This window comes from Elgaria multicarinata, chromosome 1 (genome assembly GCF_023053635.1).
Source record: "Elgaria multicarinata webbii isolate HBS135686 ecotype San Diego chromosome 1, rElgMul1.1.pri, whole genome shotgun sequence".
In the NCBI taxonomy this organism is placed as follows: domain Eukaryota; kingdom Metazoa; phylum Chordata; class Lepidosauria; order Squamata; family Anguidae; genus Elgaria; species Elgaria multicarinata.
Window position 1 is genome coordinate 29,815,286 of NC_086171.1, and position 18,018 is coordinate 29,833,303.

At 42.1% G+C, this 18,018-nt stretch overlaps 1 protein-coding gene across 2 annotated transcripts in view; it reads left to right on the plus strand.

Annotated features, from left to right (window-relative positions):
- CCNY (cyclin Y) overlaps positions 1 to 18,018 on the plus strand; it is a 129,384-nt gene that overhangs the window by 85,332 nt on the left and 26,034 nt on the right. The window contains exons 4-5 of one of the 2 annotated variants that reach the window (XM_063125613.1): positions 12,761 to 12,861; positions 15,610 to 15,645. In XM_063125613.1, the coding sequence (XP_062981683.1) occupies positions 12,761 to 12,861; positions 15,610 to 15,645 (137 nt within the window). The remainder of the gene's footprint in view (positions 1 to 12,760; positions 12,862 to 15,609; positions 15,646 to 18,018) is intronic. The other variant, XM_063125620.1, reaches the window with a different exon arrangement.

Below are 18,018 nucleotides of genomic sequence, written 5' to 3' on the forward strand. Positions count from 1 at the left end.
ATTATACTTGCATGATTCTGAATTCAAGGAAATGTTCAAAACACCTTGAAATTAGACTGCCCTTTATTATTCCCTCATTTAGCGGTATTTTATAATGGGGGAGGAGAATGAAGATTCTTGATTTGAGAAGAATATGGAAGAAACAGATATCTTTGCTTTAAGGCATAGCTGGAGGATACAGAAGTATGGGGTTCCATAGTTCCTTATGAAGATGGAGATGTATGTAAACTCTAGAATTTAGGGAAATATTAATGTAAATGAATGGATGTAGAGAAACCTGAAAAACTGTCATACTGCCTCATAAAACAGGCCATCACCTATTTTGATGCTACAGATTGGCTTTAGGCTTCTAACAATTTTTGCACCCAAGTAAAGAATCCCTGGTACAAAATAATATCCACTTCTGCTCGGTACATAATATACACGTTTCACATTTACATTTTTCTGTTTTGTCAAGGAAAGTAATTTTTAGAATGTTGACGTATCATTTATAACTCGAATATAGGTGCTTCAGTTTTGCCCTTGGGGAATCTGTACCCAAGTATGAAAAGTATCCTAAAGTAGTGACCCTAGGAGTAGGTGATAGTACGCAGCAATTCGTAGATGTAAATATTCTGTTCCTGCCCCCTGCTGCTCCCTGTTCTCAAAATGCTTCACAAGATTAAGTAAAGTCATTGGAACTTGGCCTTCTACAAAACATGTAAATGTAGATCAAACTAATGGACATTGGTATTTTCTCAGTAGTGTATAGGTGTTACTGATATAAGATACTGATGATTTTGTTGACCCAGGAAAAAAATAAATTCCTTCAGATAAGAAACACTTTTAAAATTTTGAGAACAGCTTCATGCGTTTACTTTTTTCTTACCTCCATGTTGGAAAAGTCATCCCATAATGCATATATGTGTACATGCAATTTTGTTTTCTCTACTGTAGGTGCACACTATTCTCTCTATATATGGAAGTTGCTGCTTCCTCTGAGGGTCAGACTACTCTTTATGTTAAGCACATGCTTACACCTTCCCACGCTTTCACCGGATTTGGATCAGGACTGCAGTGTGGGGAAAAGGAGGCAGAGGTTAAAAATTTTCTCCCTGTTCCATTTTCCCACTAAAAATCTTTGCTTGATCTTGCTCATTACCCCCAGAAGTGCTAAACACAGAGGATATCTATATTGCTTTAGTTTATATTTGGCTAATTCAAGGGTTAGCAGCAGAAGGTTAATACATGCTTGTGTTGGATCCACAGTCTTTCTTTGCATCAGAGCAGATATGCTGATTAATCAGTAAATAATATCAGACCTGCTGAAGAAAAGAAGGAGCTTATAAGTAATCGAGGAAGCTGAGTCACTCTTGACAGCAGTTCTGAAAAACAATTTGGCAATCTCAGACAGCTGAGTAGTGTAACGAAGGATTCCTAGCTGGAGAAAAGAGTGTTCAGAATTCTTTAAAACAGAAAGTGTGCCAATGGCTTCTCTCCTCTTAGAAAATCTGATAATTGCATGTGAATATTTACAGGATGTGATACTGCTAATGTCTCCAACATGGTGCCAATGGGCAGCAATGTGCCAGCAGACACTTCTCTTGGTGCCTGCCAGGCTCCCTGCCCTTGCTGGTTTTTATTTTCTAAAGGTTTTAAATTGTTTTTTAAAACTGAGATGGTTCCATACTGCAAAGCAAAGTTTTGCCTTCCAGCACAATGGCAGCCATTTTGTGAGAGTAACACTCTTATCAAAATTCCAAATGTCCCCTCTGACCCCAAAAGGTTTGGGATCCTTGGTATAATGTAATGCCTGTGAATCTTTCCTGGCCATACCGTTATCCTCCATCACTATAGTAGATTCCATCTTACATTCTGCAGTGTTAACAGGCTACTTATTCAGTTTTAAAATCGATCTTGAATAAAGATTGGCATTGGTTAACCAAAAAGTACACACAGTACCAAGGGTACACTTCTATTTAACTTGTTCTGTTGTAATATTAACATTTCATAGACCACCCTAGAAACCTGTTAGAGGACAGGGCATAAAATAAATAAATACATAAAATAGAGGAAAACAGTGTTAACAAGGATTTATTCTGTCTTAAGCAGGATACTTTTGGCACCTCTCGTGTCCTATACCAAGTCTTTGGATCTTTTATGAGTGTCCCTGTTCCCTGTTGATTGGGGTGGGAGTAGGGAGTCGTTTGCCGATTTGGTGCTTATGTACCTTGTGGAACTCCTGTTGTGTCTCCGTTTGGGATGGAGGAGGAAAACAGAACAGCTGAGCCTCAGAGTGTTTGGGGAGAGGCCCAGCACATGAGCATGCAGAAGATAGCTGCGGCTCAACCCAACTGACCTCACTTATCCATCAGCCTCACAATATAAGGCAAGCCTCAGACACGGTTTGGTTGCTGGAAGCAATTGTTGTTCCATCACAGTAGCATTCTTGCCAGCTCCTTGATTCCGATTGGATGACTACTGAACTCGGAACAACTTTAACCATTTCTCAGTGCATCCCCTAAATCTGGTGTTGTTTGCCTTGGCTCCCAATGGATATCTTTGGAGTATTGGCCTTGGACTGTTTAATGGCCACTCTAGTGGCTGCTTATCTCACAACTCCTGTGATTTATGACAACTCCGTCCAGAGGAAACTTTGCCTAGTCAGTGGACTCCTGGTTTTTAGGAACACAGTGAAGAACTTTATTTTTAGGAAAACAGTCAACTGATTCTGATTCTAAACTGTGGCTTGAGTTAGATTTTGTGTGTTACCCTTACCGCAGTTGAATTTCACTCTTCTGATTTTGTTTGTAAATGGTGGTTTTATTTTATATTTGCAACTTGCATAATTTTAGTAAGCATTTTTAAGCCAGTTTGGGAGCCTGATCTGAGTGAGAACTAGATTTGGAATACAGTAAAAGAAGAAAGCAAAATTCTTTCAAATGTCAGGCTTTTTGTCTTTGCAAATCCAATTTTACAGACTACTTTGAGTGGTGTGCTGCTGCTGTTTTCTTGGCTGCTCCCAAGGTACTCCAGCAATATGACCATCTTTGGCCTGTTTTAGGTCCATTTGCATGGTACTATATTATACTTGCTAAGTCTGATGCCACATTGAGTGTGTGTATATGTGTGGCCAGCAAAGTATGCATCTGCTCAGTCCGTCCTAACCATGTGGCTATAATAAGACGCACAAATTACTAGAGCTGTGTGGGAGCAACCATGCCATTCAAGGTAACTCCAAAACCTGTTTGGGGTACTCTTTCCTGGCAGTGCTCCCTTGTGAGCTTTAAGTGTGCATGACATGGGCCCAGATAAATGCCCTGTGTCCTGGGTTCCTTGTATACTGGAGGTTTTATGTACTGATGATGGTGTGCTCTAATAGCCTATGCATTGCCGTGATGGTGTGGGCAAGTTAGTTGTTGAAGCAGAGACAGCTTTTTGAAATATTTCTCCCTTTCCCACTGAAGTCACTGGGAGGCAAATTCTTTGCACCAGTTCTGGGGCTGGAATAAAATTCTGCTGTCAACAGGGTGAGGCTGTGGAATGAAGAGATATAGGATAGGGGAGGATGAACTCACCAGAGTCCGACTCTTTGAACGCTTGCCCTGTCGTTGTCGCCACTGCTGTCCACCCCCTGCTCATCAGTCCACGTGAGCTTCTTTTGATGCTTGGCTCAGCCCAATGAGCGCTCGACAGCCATCCACCCTCACTGCCGAAATGGTGTAATTCCTTCCGCTGTGTCAGTGGCAGTGGAAAAGTGAACAGAGTTTGTGTGGTGTGTGTATAGGACAGGGGAGGGAATAATACGCTTCAGTACATTCACTCATATGGTGATTTATGTGTGTGTAGTTTAGATATATAACTTAAAATCAAGAAACAACAATTTTTTACTTCACCTATTAAAACAGAAAGATGTTTTTATATTTCATTGGAGTATTGATTTTTGGGTTGTTTGGGGGTGGTGATGTTGGAATTAAATGTAAGAGGCAGAAAAGGGAGCAATTGTTGACTACCTTGAGTTTTGGTGGCATGTATTCAACAGATTGCTTTGAGTGTAATAAGGAGTTCTCAAACTTTATTCATCTATTCTCTGCAGAGATGCAATTTGGGGTATGTGGGTGATGCATCCACCTACTTGCCCATGTAATTTTGGCTTGTAAAAACTGTACAAAGCAATTTCCAATTCTTATTTCGTGCCAAGAGAATTTATTTTAAAAGCACGATGCGTTGATGCAAATACTTAATGTACACCCAGAGTTAGTCTAGTGGCTCTTGACATCTCCACCCTGAGTATGATACAGTTGGATGCAGCCAGTTTGTTGAATGTCTTTGCAAGTGGCCAATTTTGCTTCTTATCATTGGTTTTTCCTTTAGGCAAATGATACTTTTAAGTCCCCAGAACAAATCCTATCTACGAAGTGGATGGCTTTGTAGATAGTGATTTAAACTATAAATGGATATAGGGTTGGTTCCAGATTTAGTCAGACTTGGAGTAGACCCATTGTGAAAACATTCAAACATCTTCTGGCACCTTAATGACTAGCATATCTATTGCGGCATGGATCAAGGCCAATTTCAAATTGTTGTCTCACTGAACATAGTATATCATATTTGGGAACTACATTGTAGTTTTGAGCAGAAATCCATCAGCACCACCTCCTGAAATCAGCCCTCTAGGAGCCGTCATAGCACCATGGCCCCAAATCCTACCACAGTAAGCTGTTCAGAAGGATACCATCGTAACGTTGATGTAGAATGCTGCTGAGAGATCCAGCGGTAGCAATAGGGGACACTCTGGCTGCATTCAGGCAACATATTAGTCAGTAGTGGAGTAATAATCAACTCGACAGGGGGTACTCCCTACACAACGTGATGATAACCATGGTGTGGATTAGGATCAGCATTGAGTTGACTATTAGTCCATGCTAAATTGACTCACTCATCCTCCCCCTCTCTCCCCCCTCAGTCCTTCTACAAGTATCCCATTAGCCATTGCTGCCAAAAATCTATCCTGCCAGCTGGACTAGAGCAGTAGCCACTGTTTTGACCACTCTTGCCTTGTGACTCTGTGGCTGACGAAATAACCAATTGTGGCCAAGAAAATAACCAATGGTGCCCTCCACACAACACACTAACCCATGGTGGGTTAAATAACCAGCCGTCAACTATTTAAACCATCATTGGCTATCGTGTTGTCTGAACCCAGTCACTCTTTTTGTCCAATTCCTGACATAGGATAACCACCAAGCCATCCTAAACTTTCTTGGTCCCAAATTGGATTGAACCCATTTTCGATCACATTCATCATGGGTTCTCGGATTTTCTGGTTGACTTCTCTGCTGTTGCATTGCTGTCAGCTCCTGAGCCCATCAAGGAATTAACTCCACATCCAAGGAAAGGATGCTCAGGAGCAAACTACCCAGGCCTTATCAGAGGTCAACCAGGGCTTCGACACCATTATATTGTATGACAGAAAAATCCTGAAGAGCCATCAGAAAACCATTGAGACCATTCAGTTTCCTTGGGCTGACAACTTCCATAGATTTCCTACCAGTGTGATGGTCTAGGGTGTCAGTGAACTTGAATAAGCAATGACTTGTCCATGACAATGAAACAATATTAATTTCTCCTACCCCCAGATCACTCTCCCGTCTAGCACAAAAATGATGCCCAATGCATATCCAGCTGAATGTATGCAGCCAGAAATTATCTGGGAAAGGCCAATGGTTAGCATAGCAGTCATTAATTGACAGGGAGGCCTAGGAATGGACTTGTTGAAGTCCCCCAGAATAATCAGCCTGGGTGATTCCAGTATCACCCCTGAGACCATCCTGGCCAGCTCAGGTAGGGATACTGATGGGCAGTGGGGCATTTGGTACACCAACAGAATCCCTATTTTGTCCCAAGCACCCAACTTCAGTAACACATGTTCAAGAGCTGGTGAAGGCTGTTTGGTGCATTTTGTCTAGGCAATGGAATCATACATTTGGAGTCTATTTTTTAATATCTTAACTGCTGTTTGTTTTGTCTCTTCAAGCCTTTTCATATCCTTTTTCAGCCTATCTGGGTTTCAATACTACTATCAGTTGCTACTCAGCTTTCAATATTTTGGGGCTTAGAAATCAAAGCTTACCCCCTCCCCAAGAACTCCAAATCCCTGTTAACATTAGGATAAAATTGCCAGGCACATAGGAATTTATAAACAACTAACTGATCTTACAAGCCCTTCTGAACTTGTACATTTTTCATCTTTTCTCAATGTTTCTCAGTTGCAGGCTGTTCTGGTTTTGATAAGAGCCATTATGTTGAAGATTAGAGCCATTCAAACATTTTCCTTTCTCAAAAATAAAATAGCGGTAGCAACAGAACTAAACAGCAGGGGTTTGAAAATTCAGAAATGATGCAGGGGTGAGACCGTGTGCCAAATAGCAGCAGCAGTATTTCTTCAGAACTCCAACGTGTTGTGGCAAAGGCACAGCAACAAAATGCCTGAGGCAGGAATGTAAGGACTTTGGTACCTGGTCATTTCCTTTGTGATTTTGAAGGCCAAGTGGAGGGAGAGGAGAGATCATTTTGTTTTTGAAGCCTTTTGCTTAATGCAACATGATCCTCAGAACGCATTCGTTTTCTCCACCTGCTATCTCCATCTGCTAACCACGGCTTGTAATCCGGAGGCGTTGTTCAGATAGTACTTGGGGGTGGGGGTGAAATATCGACCTTATAAAAGATTTAGGCTCTTGTGTATGTCCTCAGCCCCATCGTCTACTGCAGAAAGTAATGGGTGAGTGTGCTTTTGTCCAGATTGGCTGGGAGAATCAAGGTCAAAAGTGGTAACAGGGTCACAGAGCCCCAAGGTGAGGAGGGAGCAAGTGGTTGGTCAAGGTGGAGACCAAATGCAAGCAGTGTAGTTCAAGGCAGGCAGCCTATCAGGTTCAAGAAGCAGAGGGTTGGGAAAAGGCTAGAAAGCACTATGGGATAGGTTGGCTGAAACTGAGGAGCATCCCCCAAAGTTGAGGCATTATAGTACCAGGCAGAGCTGTATTGCTAGATTAGCTTGTGGGTGTTATGATGCTGCCTACATGGGGCCTCTAGCTCAGGGACGGGCAGGACGAAGGTCTGCATCTAGTGGTAGATCTGTGGGTGATTTGCTGGCGATTGACAGGGATTTCTGACTCCCAGTTATTTAACATCTGTGGGTAATTTGCTGGCGATTGACAGGGATTTCTGACTCCCAGTTGATTCACTCATGCCCTGCCCTCTCCCCCAGTCTTCCCACTAATATCCCATCAGCCATTACTGCTGAAAATCTAACCTGCTGGCTGGACTCTAGAGTAGCAACCGCCACTTTGTCTGCTCTTGCCTTGCAACTCTGTGGCTGACAAAATAACCAATGGTGTCCTCCATTCAACAGGATAATCAGTGGTGGTTCAGATAGCCAACTCTGCACAGTGTTGGTTATTTGCGTTAGTTATTTCAGCCAAATAACCAACCATTGGTTAAAAAACTCCCTCCACACAACACGATAACCCACGGTGGGTTAAATAACCAACTGTCAACTATTTAAACCACTGTTGGTTATTGTGCTGTCTGAACCCAGTCTACCGTATGTCACTTGCACTAGGCACCAGTTGGTGACTTCTAATTAAAACAACAACAAAGTTGATCCTGCAAGCTTGAGGTTTGCCTACTCACTCGTGATAACCCAGTTCAGCCCATAATTACTTCATCAGACAATGCTGTCTTGGTGTCACAGGAACAGTAGGTGCCGTAGGCTGCTAGGGCTACTGATTTGAGACCCCTGATGTATTCTGGCTTTGGATGGAGCTGTCATTGCTGATAGGAAAGGCTTGCTTGCTTCCTTCTGCCTACAAAGCTTCCAACATCATTCCCATCTCAGCTTCACAAGATTGTACTTTTATCATCATTTGACCATGGGATCCCCTGTGCTCTGTACTTCCACCCTTTCCAAATGTAGGGTTACATCCCTTGCTACTTTCTCCTCCTGAAAGAAGGCATGAACACATCTAAGGCTCTTAATAAGCTGAGAATTCTCCCACTTCTGCCATCATTACCACCTAAGTACCACGAGCTGAATAGGGCCAAACTTATCAGCCATGAGATCTGGATTAGATGTACCTTTGGTTTGATCCACTGATATCCTTTATTCCTAAGTGATGCGGGAAGTGGAAGAGTTTCTCCTGGAGACAAGAAAGCAACTTCTGCTTTCTACTATCTTAGATTTCCTTGCAACCCAGTCAGGGCTATCTCCATCTTTGGGGGGGGGGCTTGTCTTTGAGGGTGCTTGGCCTTGGCCCCTACATGCCAGGGGCCACCTGTATAGCAGAAGGGAGCCCCTCTGCTGCCTATATGTTTCCATTAAATGCACAGGATGTCTTGGACTTACCAGTAGCCACAGCAACTACAGTGAAGTAGAAGGGCGGTGGTAGTGGGCAATTACAATAATGGCATCCTGGCATTTTTGGAGTGCCAGAAAAGAGAGCCCAGGAAAGTGGTGGCATCATTGGCAGCAGGAGCCTGTGACCACCGTCTGAGCGTGCCACCTGCTGACACCAGCCTGATGATTGTATGTACTTGGATAACACATGAAGGTGTTCACCACCCCAGGCTAAAATCCTGCATCCTTATTGGAGTTTCTGTTTCCAGATTCTTTGTAGGATAAAGATCGGCTCCTTTACACGTGCTTTGAATCGAGGACGCCCTTTCTTGGTAAATTCTGCATGTTTTCTGTATGTTTTGTTACACAGCCACTAGATGGCGCTGTCAATATTTCAGATTATCCTTGCTTATCGGGTTATCTACTGTCTTTTTGAAAGCAGGAAAAAGGGGGAAAACTTCAGGAGATGTGCTGGAGGTTGATGACGTTGTGAAAAGGCCCCACAAATTTCTGTGAGTGACCAGTCACGGACATTCAAAAAATCACTCATGCAGAAAAGCTTGTAATTTGCAGTAGGCACCCATCCAGCACACTTGAACTGAATTGGAGTCACAGCTGCCATCATAGTTTTCTGTTGGCTCTCCTGTAAGCAACCCATGCTATGCTTTGAGTTCTTAATGTTTATATTATTATTACAAAAAGGGATTCTTAAAGGAGAAGGGACCTAAAAGAGCACGGAAACGATGATGCCAATTGCACTTGAGCAGCCAACATTCTCTCATCATCTGTCAGATTTTCTAAGCCTGGAAGCAATTTCCCTAGAAGCTTGGAAACTCACAGCAACTTTTGCCTGGGGGCTTTGGAGTTGCCTCTGGAGCATTACTACTTGCATCCCTGGAGAAAAGTTCCCTGGCAAGCTGAAAAGGGAAGAAGAAAGATAAAAGTGGAAGCTTAAAGGCACTGGAGGAGCAATTCCCTGTAAATCTCCATAATTGTTTTGGATAAAATAGCAGCTGGCTTAGTGCCCACACATTCACACAAACTTAATTTAGAGCCTTCAGGGATTGATTTGTGTGTGTGTGTTTTTCTCTTTCTTTGTCTTCTCCTTTTCTTTATCCTCACTAAGTGGATGGTGCATCTGTAGGCAGTTTAAGTTGCCCACCTCCAAACTCCATATTATATATCCAAGCACTGCTTTCTCTTGTCCTTGCAAATGCAGAGATAACCTGAACTTTTTAAAAGGTAATGTAGAGAGGAGGTCAGAGGTGCTGAACAGCCTTAGAACTATGAAGACGTGTCAGAAATAACTGCAGTTGTGCTTCTGTCTAGGATATCTTTGCCATTAGTTCTCATTCAGTTGAAATCATTTCTACTTGTCACAGAGCTGTTTATGTTAAATAGGGTGACTATATGGAAAGGAGGCCAGGGCTCATGCATCTTTGTGATGCATCACATGTTGTGATGAAGAGGGAATTTCACCAGGTGCTGCGTGCATGCAAATAGCACCTGCTGAAATTCCCCTTTCTACACAACTGTCAAAGATACAGGAGCCCTGGCCTCCTTTCCATGTGGTCTCCCTATCTTAAACCAGTGCTTCTCAAATTGTAGGGAGGGCATGAGGTTCCAGGGAGGGATAAGATCAGTGGTATAGTGGATCCAGGACTCACAGGGTTTTTAGCCTTGGGACTTTTTGTTTAGCAGGGACATTGACATCATCTGCCCAACCCCCTCCAGCCCAGCTTTCCCATTCTCTTTGAGCTTGGTGGCAATCCTCCCACTAGCTGAGGGAAAATAGATTTTTCGCAAAAATAACATATTCTTATGGACTCTCCTTGTTGTAATTCAAAGTATTTTCATGTGGCTTGGTCTTGAATGGGTAATTAAGCTTTATGTCATGAAACACACACATACACACACTTTCCTGCCTGAATTTTTGGTCTCTCTTTGGGGATGTGGTTATGGATTTCAAAATTTACCACTACATCACTGTATAGGAGCCTGAGGCAGGTGAAGCCTGTCTCTCTCTGTCCCCTGCCCCACCTGATCAGCCATGACCCTGTAGCCCCGCTACAGGGGCTTCCACTGTATCCCCTCTATCTTATCAGACCAAATGCTGCTTTTTCCTAATGATGGTCCTACATGATGTTAAAAGTGTCCTATTCTGTTATATTTCTCATCTAACACCAGAATTGGATAATACTCCAGTTGACAGTTCCTCACATGCAGCAGAAGAAAGCTAAATGTATTTGTGCATGAAATAGTCTTCATGCTTGTCTGTGGATCATATTGTTGTTCTTTGGTTGGAGGAACCCAAAAGGAGGGGATCAAAATGTTTGGGGGGTCCCTTATTAAGGATGAAATCCTATGCACATTTGGACAGGAAAAAAGTCCTACAACTCCCAGCATTCCATGCTTAGCATGGTTGGCCGGGGAATGCTGTGCGTTGTAGGACTTTTTTCTGTTTAAACATGCATGGCATTGTACCCAAATTATCCTTAACTGATATGTTTCCCTACCAGTGTCAAGAATTGTGAGTAAGATTGCAGTCCTACACATGCTTATCTGGAAGTAAGTCCCATTGAACTTAACAGGACTTATTTTTGTGTAGCTACACACAGTATTGCACTGTATGTGTTTAACATATCTATTTAGCATGGCATTGGGTGGCTGGGTGCTCATCAGGTTGACATTTTTGTTTGTGCATCAGAAGACTGAAAGTTTTTGACCTTTGGGAAGAGGAAACCAAGAAGTGCTGTACTTTGGGGGAGGAACTAGAGTTCATAGGTCGAACACGTACTTTGCATGTATAAGATCCTAGGTTCAAGTCTCAACATCTCCAGTTCAATTATCTCATCTCCAGTACATAAGAACATAAGAAGGGCCATGCTGGATCAGACCAAGGGTCCATCTAGTCCAGCACTCTGTTCACACAGTGTCTAACCAGCCATCGACCAGGGATGAACAAGCAGGACATGGTGCAACAGAACCCTCCCACCCATGTTCCCCAGCAACTGGTGCACATAGGCTTACTGCCTCAAATACTGGAGATAGCCCACAACCATCAGGGCTAGTAGCCATTGATAGCCTTTGCCTACAGTTGAGAGAGATGTTTGAATCTTTGGTGAACTGTTATCAAATAGGATGGTTAATACTAGGTTAGATAGACCCAGTATTTGCAACTTTGCTTTTCAGTTGCATAGGATTTCAGTGTGGGTGTTGGAATTACTATTATTAAGCTTTTGATGAGATTTGAATTCTGTTGTTTGCCAGCTTGCTCTGTTTTTCCTTCTCTTAGGAGTGAATATCTTGGCTCTAAAATATGCTCAAATACGTAAGGTGACATATGGTGGGGCAGATATTTCAAAGCACCTGAGTCTTTTCCTTCTTTAGTACCACATAATAGATATTTTATAACATTTTCCCATCACCCTATGATTGCTTAGCTGTTGATTAGTGTACAGAGTCTGTAATTACACCTGGTTCACCATTTACACATTTAGTGATAATGGTGTCTCCGTCAGTGTAGGTTAGAATCTTTTTAGACACATTATTACTATTAACCTTCCCTTCCCTGTTCCTGTTCTGTACATTGCCTGGCACATTGGAACAAATGTTCAGATGATGAAGTAACAGCACAGCCTTCTGCTTCTCATTAGCCAGTCATTTTGGGATGGAGTGGGGAAAAGCGAAAACAGAAGGCTGATGACATCCTAATACTGTGTCCATGGAGTGGATGAGGCTGAGAATATATAGTATCAATCCTTAGCTGTATAGTTCAGGCATCAGTTCCACTTTATTCACTTTTTGTTAAGTGGGAAAGCCAAAGAAAGCCAAATCGAGAACGTCTTTAAAATGTACCTGCCAGGTCGTTTTCTTTTGTTGGCTTCTGAAGCCAGTGGTCCACAGAATTTGTCCTTTGGTGGACAAATCTTGTATGTTGGTTTCAAACTTTCCATTCTTTTGTCCAATAGAGGAGGTTGGATATAATGCAGTAAACGTCCTTGGTGCTTATCAGATCTTATTTGGAATGGAAATGTGGTACATGCTTCTTATTTATGATTCCCCCCACCCCAAACATGCTTGTATAGAGGTTTGTTGTTTTAAGAATAAACTTGGTCAAAAGATATTGGTCATATTTGCTTTACAAACGATTTATGATTAACTTTGGATTGTTATTTGTAGCTTTTACTACTAGCAAGCTGTCATTTCTATGGGATTTGTGAGATATCCAAGCCTTCTCATTTCCCTCCCCAAAGCCCTGTTGACTTTAATGTGTCCATACATGTGCAAGAGACAGAGAGGAAGTGTTTACTGTGTTGTCTAAGGAAGAAAAGCCCTCTGGTATTACGTGACTGCCACTGTTCTTCTTGTATGTTTGTTTTCTAGCATCCTCCTGGTCAATTGAGAAGGAAATATAGTTCCTGTTCCACTATTTTCCTGGATGACAGCACAGTCAGTCAGCCCAACCTCAAATATACAATTAAATGGTGGGTATGGCTGCATTCCTTTTCTCAAAGAAATGTTTTTTTTTAATTATTTCTGAATAATTGCCTCTAACAAAGGCATTCCAGAAGAGGAGGGGGGTGCGCTTAAACAAATTCCCAGGCCTCATGGCATTTTTCCATGGGATTCTACAGAAGTATGGTGTGGACTATAGTGACAGGTTTCATACATCTGATTCAGCGGAATGATTCTGAATGACAGCTAGGAATAAAATGTAGTTTTCTGTGTTCCTTCTTCAGCCTAAAATAGAGGCATGTATGTAGGAGTGCTTCTTACATTATGCTGTTGGGACAAGCCCTTACAGTATTGCAGGGTAATGGGAGAAGCCCTGGACTACATTCACCCTCTGAAAATGGTGATTCCTGCATGTTGCTGCATGTGTCATGTAGGGATGGGGCCATAAATGCATTGACATAGATCCAGCTTTGTTAATCTTCAGCCTTGTTGCTAGCCATTCCTTGTCATTGCAGCAAATGTTTTCAGACATGTTACCAAGGATGAACGACTGTACACTGGCTGGTTTACTTTGACTTGAAACACTTCAGTAATAATTCTCATACTTGCTTGCTCGTTCAGATCCTGCTTGAATGCATGAAATCAAAATTTGGATGCTGCGGACAGATTTTTATCATCTGTGCAAAGTTTCCATATATACGTGGATACGTGCATACTGCAATCCATGAGCCTCTAAATATCCTTGGCATTCACTATACTTTTCAAGTTTTTTCCCCAAGTTGTTATTCAGTCTTGCAACTACTGTGGCATTCAAATGATAATACATTTCTTTATAAAATGGTGAGAACTTTCAGAAGAGTCACGAGTAATCCTCTTACATCTTTCCATTTTTTTCCAAGTATTTGATCCCAACAGCCTTTGAAAGCCCATGAAAGGCAAATCATGGTATAATTAGAACATGCTGTCCGTCTTAACTTGTGATGCATCAGAGAAATGGTGGTTTTCTTGTAAAAGTCCATCTGAAGGGAAATTCTAGAACCACATCATACATTGATTTGTCTTTTATGTTTATATAAATATATGTATATGACACACTAGTGGGAAGTTACAAGTTCAAAGAAGGCTAGTAAACAATGAATCACCAATAACAAGTTGTCAACAAGCAGAGACAATAAAATCCTTTATCTCTTTTCTTAATCTCCTTCAGAATGTATACCTAGGTCAATAGATTGTCTCCAAATGTTAATACACCTACTACATCCATAACCCTTCCAAATCCTACTGTTTTAACACACACACCCCATTTTGCTTGAAATTGCCTGCTATTCCTTTTCCATTTAGATTGCAATCCTATGCATGGTTAGACAGAAAAGTTCAAATAAACAGTGAATCACTAACAACGAGTTGTCAACAAGCAGAGACAATAAAATTCCTTATCTTTTTAAAAGTTTCTCTTAATCTCCCTCAGAATATATACTTAGGTCAATTATTTGTCTCCAAATGTTAATACAACTACTACATCTATGTCCCTTCCAGGTCCTTCTGCCCCCCACCCCCCACGTTTTGCTTTTAGGTTACCTGCTATTCCTTTTGCTGGGAGTTGTGGCACTTTTTTTCTGTCTAAACATGCATAGGTTCGAACCCTTAATTGTTAAAACCCTCCTGCCATTGTTGACAGTCTTTGACTAAATACACTCCCTGTTGCTGGTCTTTCTGTTGTCTCTCCTCATTTCACTCAATTTATAATGTCTCTACTAAAATTATTTGTTCTTGTTCCAAATACTTCTGCCCTCTTCTTAACCTCTATATCAGATCCATGTTGGTTTCTACATCATCAGCTTCAAGATTCTAGTCCTTGCATTCATGGCTTGCAATTCCACACACACACACACACACACACACACACACACACACACACACACACACCATATCTGATGATAGCTTCTTTTCCCCTTCTCTTTGGTCCTCTCCTTGATGAATGAGCTCAGTGCAGGGTAATCTGCTATAGACCCATTTTGTTCCCTTTGACCATTCCACCTCTGTGCCTCCCCTGTGCTCCAGGACTGACTCAAGGCATTTTGCGAACCCAAACAAACTTGCAGTGTTGTGGAGGGTCCTGAGATGCAACTTTCTAATTGCACTAGATTCATTGATACCCCTAAAAATATTCCTTCCCTGGGTTGCCACTTGGACTGCTTGAAAGTCAGGCTGCCCCCCTGCTACTCTCAGTGCAGGGAAGGCCTCCAATATCATTGGCTGGTCTCAACTCCCTTTCTTCCTTTGAATCCTTTCTTTAAAAACTACTTATTTCAAAGGTAAATGGATCTGAAGAAGAACTTTATTTACTGCTGTGTAAATGATGTTATTCAGCTCTGTTGGTTACAAATTAAATATAATTAAATTTAAATATATTAAACATAAGGGAAAACTTCCTGATGGTAAGATCTGTACAACAGTGGAACAGTCTACCTAAGGAGATTGTGGGTTCTCCATCTCTTGAGGTTTTTAAGAAGAGGCTAAACAGCCACCTCTCATGAATGGTATTACTGTTTTTCCTGCACATTGCATAGGGTTCGACTAGATGATCCTTGGGGTACCTTCCAACTCCACAATTTATGATTCTATGAAAATAACATTATAAATAACATAATAAATCGTTCCTACAGGTTGGCTGAGCCTTCTAAGTAACATAATGTGTTTGCAGGGCTTAACTCTGTGATGTTCTAGGAAATGTTCAGTCATATCTTAAGGCACTAACACTATGTTTTCTTTTACAGTGTAGCTCTTGCAATATATTACCACATCAAAAACAGGTATGTTAATGTTTGGATAACCAATAATTTTTTTCTTACTAATTAATTTCTCTTTCCTTTTTTCCCCATTTAATAGGTGGGGCAAAAAGGTTGCTTCCAGATGAGGTCTATATTGTGCAGTTGCTCTGCCTCATTCCTAGAATTTTACAGAAGGCAGTGGTGGGGTGGGTGGGAGGCAGAGTAGATGCACAATGTCATTTGGTTGGTAGCACTAGGAGCATGCACTTGGAAGCACCTAAACTTTGCAAGGAGTAATACCTGATCAAGGCTTAGGGCTGCTGCATATGTTACCTCAGTGGTATTAGAAGTATAGGACCAACAGCACATGTCTTTCATACTTGATGCTCTCCTGAGAGAGCAATGTTAAAGTAAGAAAGACCTGCCCAATTGGTTATGCCCACATGGGTCCAGGATTCTGAAGAAGCCATGCAGAAACCACTCCTTTGTCACCATGGGGGAGGCCATTAAAATATGATTCAAATGCATTAGAAAATCTATATTTCTGGGTCTAACTGACAGAGAGAGAGAGAGAGAGAGAAGAAGAAGAAGAAGAAGAAGAAGAAGAAGAGGAAGAAGAAGGGGAAATGCCTTTAAGCATTGTCAGACCTTGGGTTCCCTTGGATATGGATATCAGATAGTGTCAAATCCAATAACCTAGTACTTCTCAGTGATTGCAGGTGCTCTACTGTATGAAACCTCAGCCTGGCCACAAAACACTAATTTCAGGTAACACCCTGGAAGAATGCAACCCTGTGTCTAGTCTATGCAGATTTATTTTCCGATTACTATACCATAAGCTAATTGTGAGGCATTTAATTTGGTGCCGTTTGGTGGATTTGTGATTTGAATCTCTTCCTGCATACGTGACCAGACTCATAGGCTCTCATGATAAAGACGCTTGAGAAGTACTCTCCATTCAGCCCAAGATGCAAGCTCCGTTGATTCATCTTGATATTGGGCACCCAGATGAACCTCTTAAAGTAGTGGTGTATCATGTCGTGCCAAATACTGGGGTGAAATAGTTTCTCTGCTCTGTGCCAAGCAGATTGGCAACACAGCACTGAAGAGGAGCAGGACAGTAAAGCCACTAAAATCCTGTCTCCTAGAAACGGAAAGCCTAGTCAAGTCTACTCCTTTAGTTTCGTTGTATTTCTGCAGAACCTAATATCAGCAGGCTCTTAATGGATCAAAGGGAGGTTGTGGGATTATCCATTTTCCCCTGCCCTGCTTATTCTGGAGTGGTGGTGTATATGATTCTCCTGAAGCCTGTTGATCACAAAACAAGGGCTGTTCTAAAACTAGCTTTTAGAACTCAGGACGGGGTCTGGGTCTGGGTCTTTGGGTAGGAAGTGAGCTGCTGCTGCTTCACCATTCTTTTTGCAAACCGAGTAGTAAATTTGTCCATCAGTGAGAATCTCCTGTAATCATCAATGGCCAGCATGTTGTACATGCGCCCTCTGCTGTATCCTAGAGATACTGTACACTACCCAGTCTCGCTGAGCAACATAAGAAAAGCCCAGCTGGGTTAGAACAAAGGTCCATCTAGTTTAGCATCATCTTTCCCACAATGGCCAACTGAATGACTTATAGGAAGCCCAGGAGCTGTATGTATGAAGTCAGCAACCCTTTTCCATTGTTGCTCCTTCCCAGAAACTGGTATATAGTGGCATACACCTCAGTTTGGAATGGCTGTATAGCCGTTGTGATAGCCGTCTGCTAGCTGGGTCCTCCATGGATTTGTCTAATCCCCTTTTAGAGCCATGTAAACTATTGGCAGCAAATTCCACTAATTACGCATTTTGTGAAGTTTCATGTTTGTTTAAAACATAAGATAAATGGTTTGAATTGTTGTTTTTTAAGTCTAAAAAGCAAAGGGGGGAAATTAAACACAAATTTCTATAACTTCTGTTGTTCCTATGGTATCTGTGATTTCACTCTCTGAGGGAATGCAGTAGTCTTGCAATAACCATTTGTGTAGAAGGAACTTTCAATTCTGTCCCAGTTCCAAATCCCCAATCTATGGGCATGTCTACACCAGTCCTATATTCCGAGGTAGTCCTTGGATTGTCCCTGTGCGTCCACATGATCCACAGGGGATCCCAGGGGCAACCTGGGGTGAGCAAGGACTTACCCCGGGATATAGTGAACTGTGGAAAACCAGACTTTTCCATGGTTCCGGGACCATCCTGTGAAGCGCAGGCCATGTGACCGCAGCTCCCAGGTGGTCCCATCCTCCCTGCGAGTAGCGGGACACTTGAAATGGGCACAGAGCTGCCAAGCGGCAGTCTGTGCCCATGGGGGGGGGGGATGGGGTCGTGGTTTTTTTAACTTATTTTTGCGTTGGAGCGTAAGTGCGCTCCTCTGTTGTTGTTG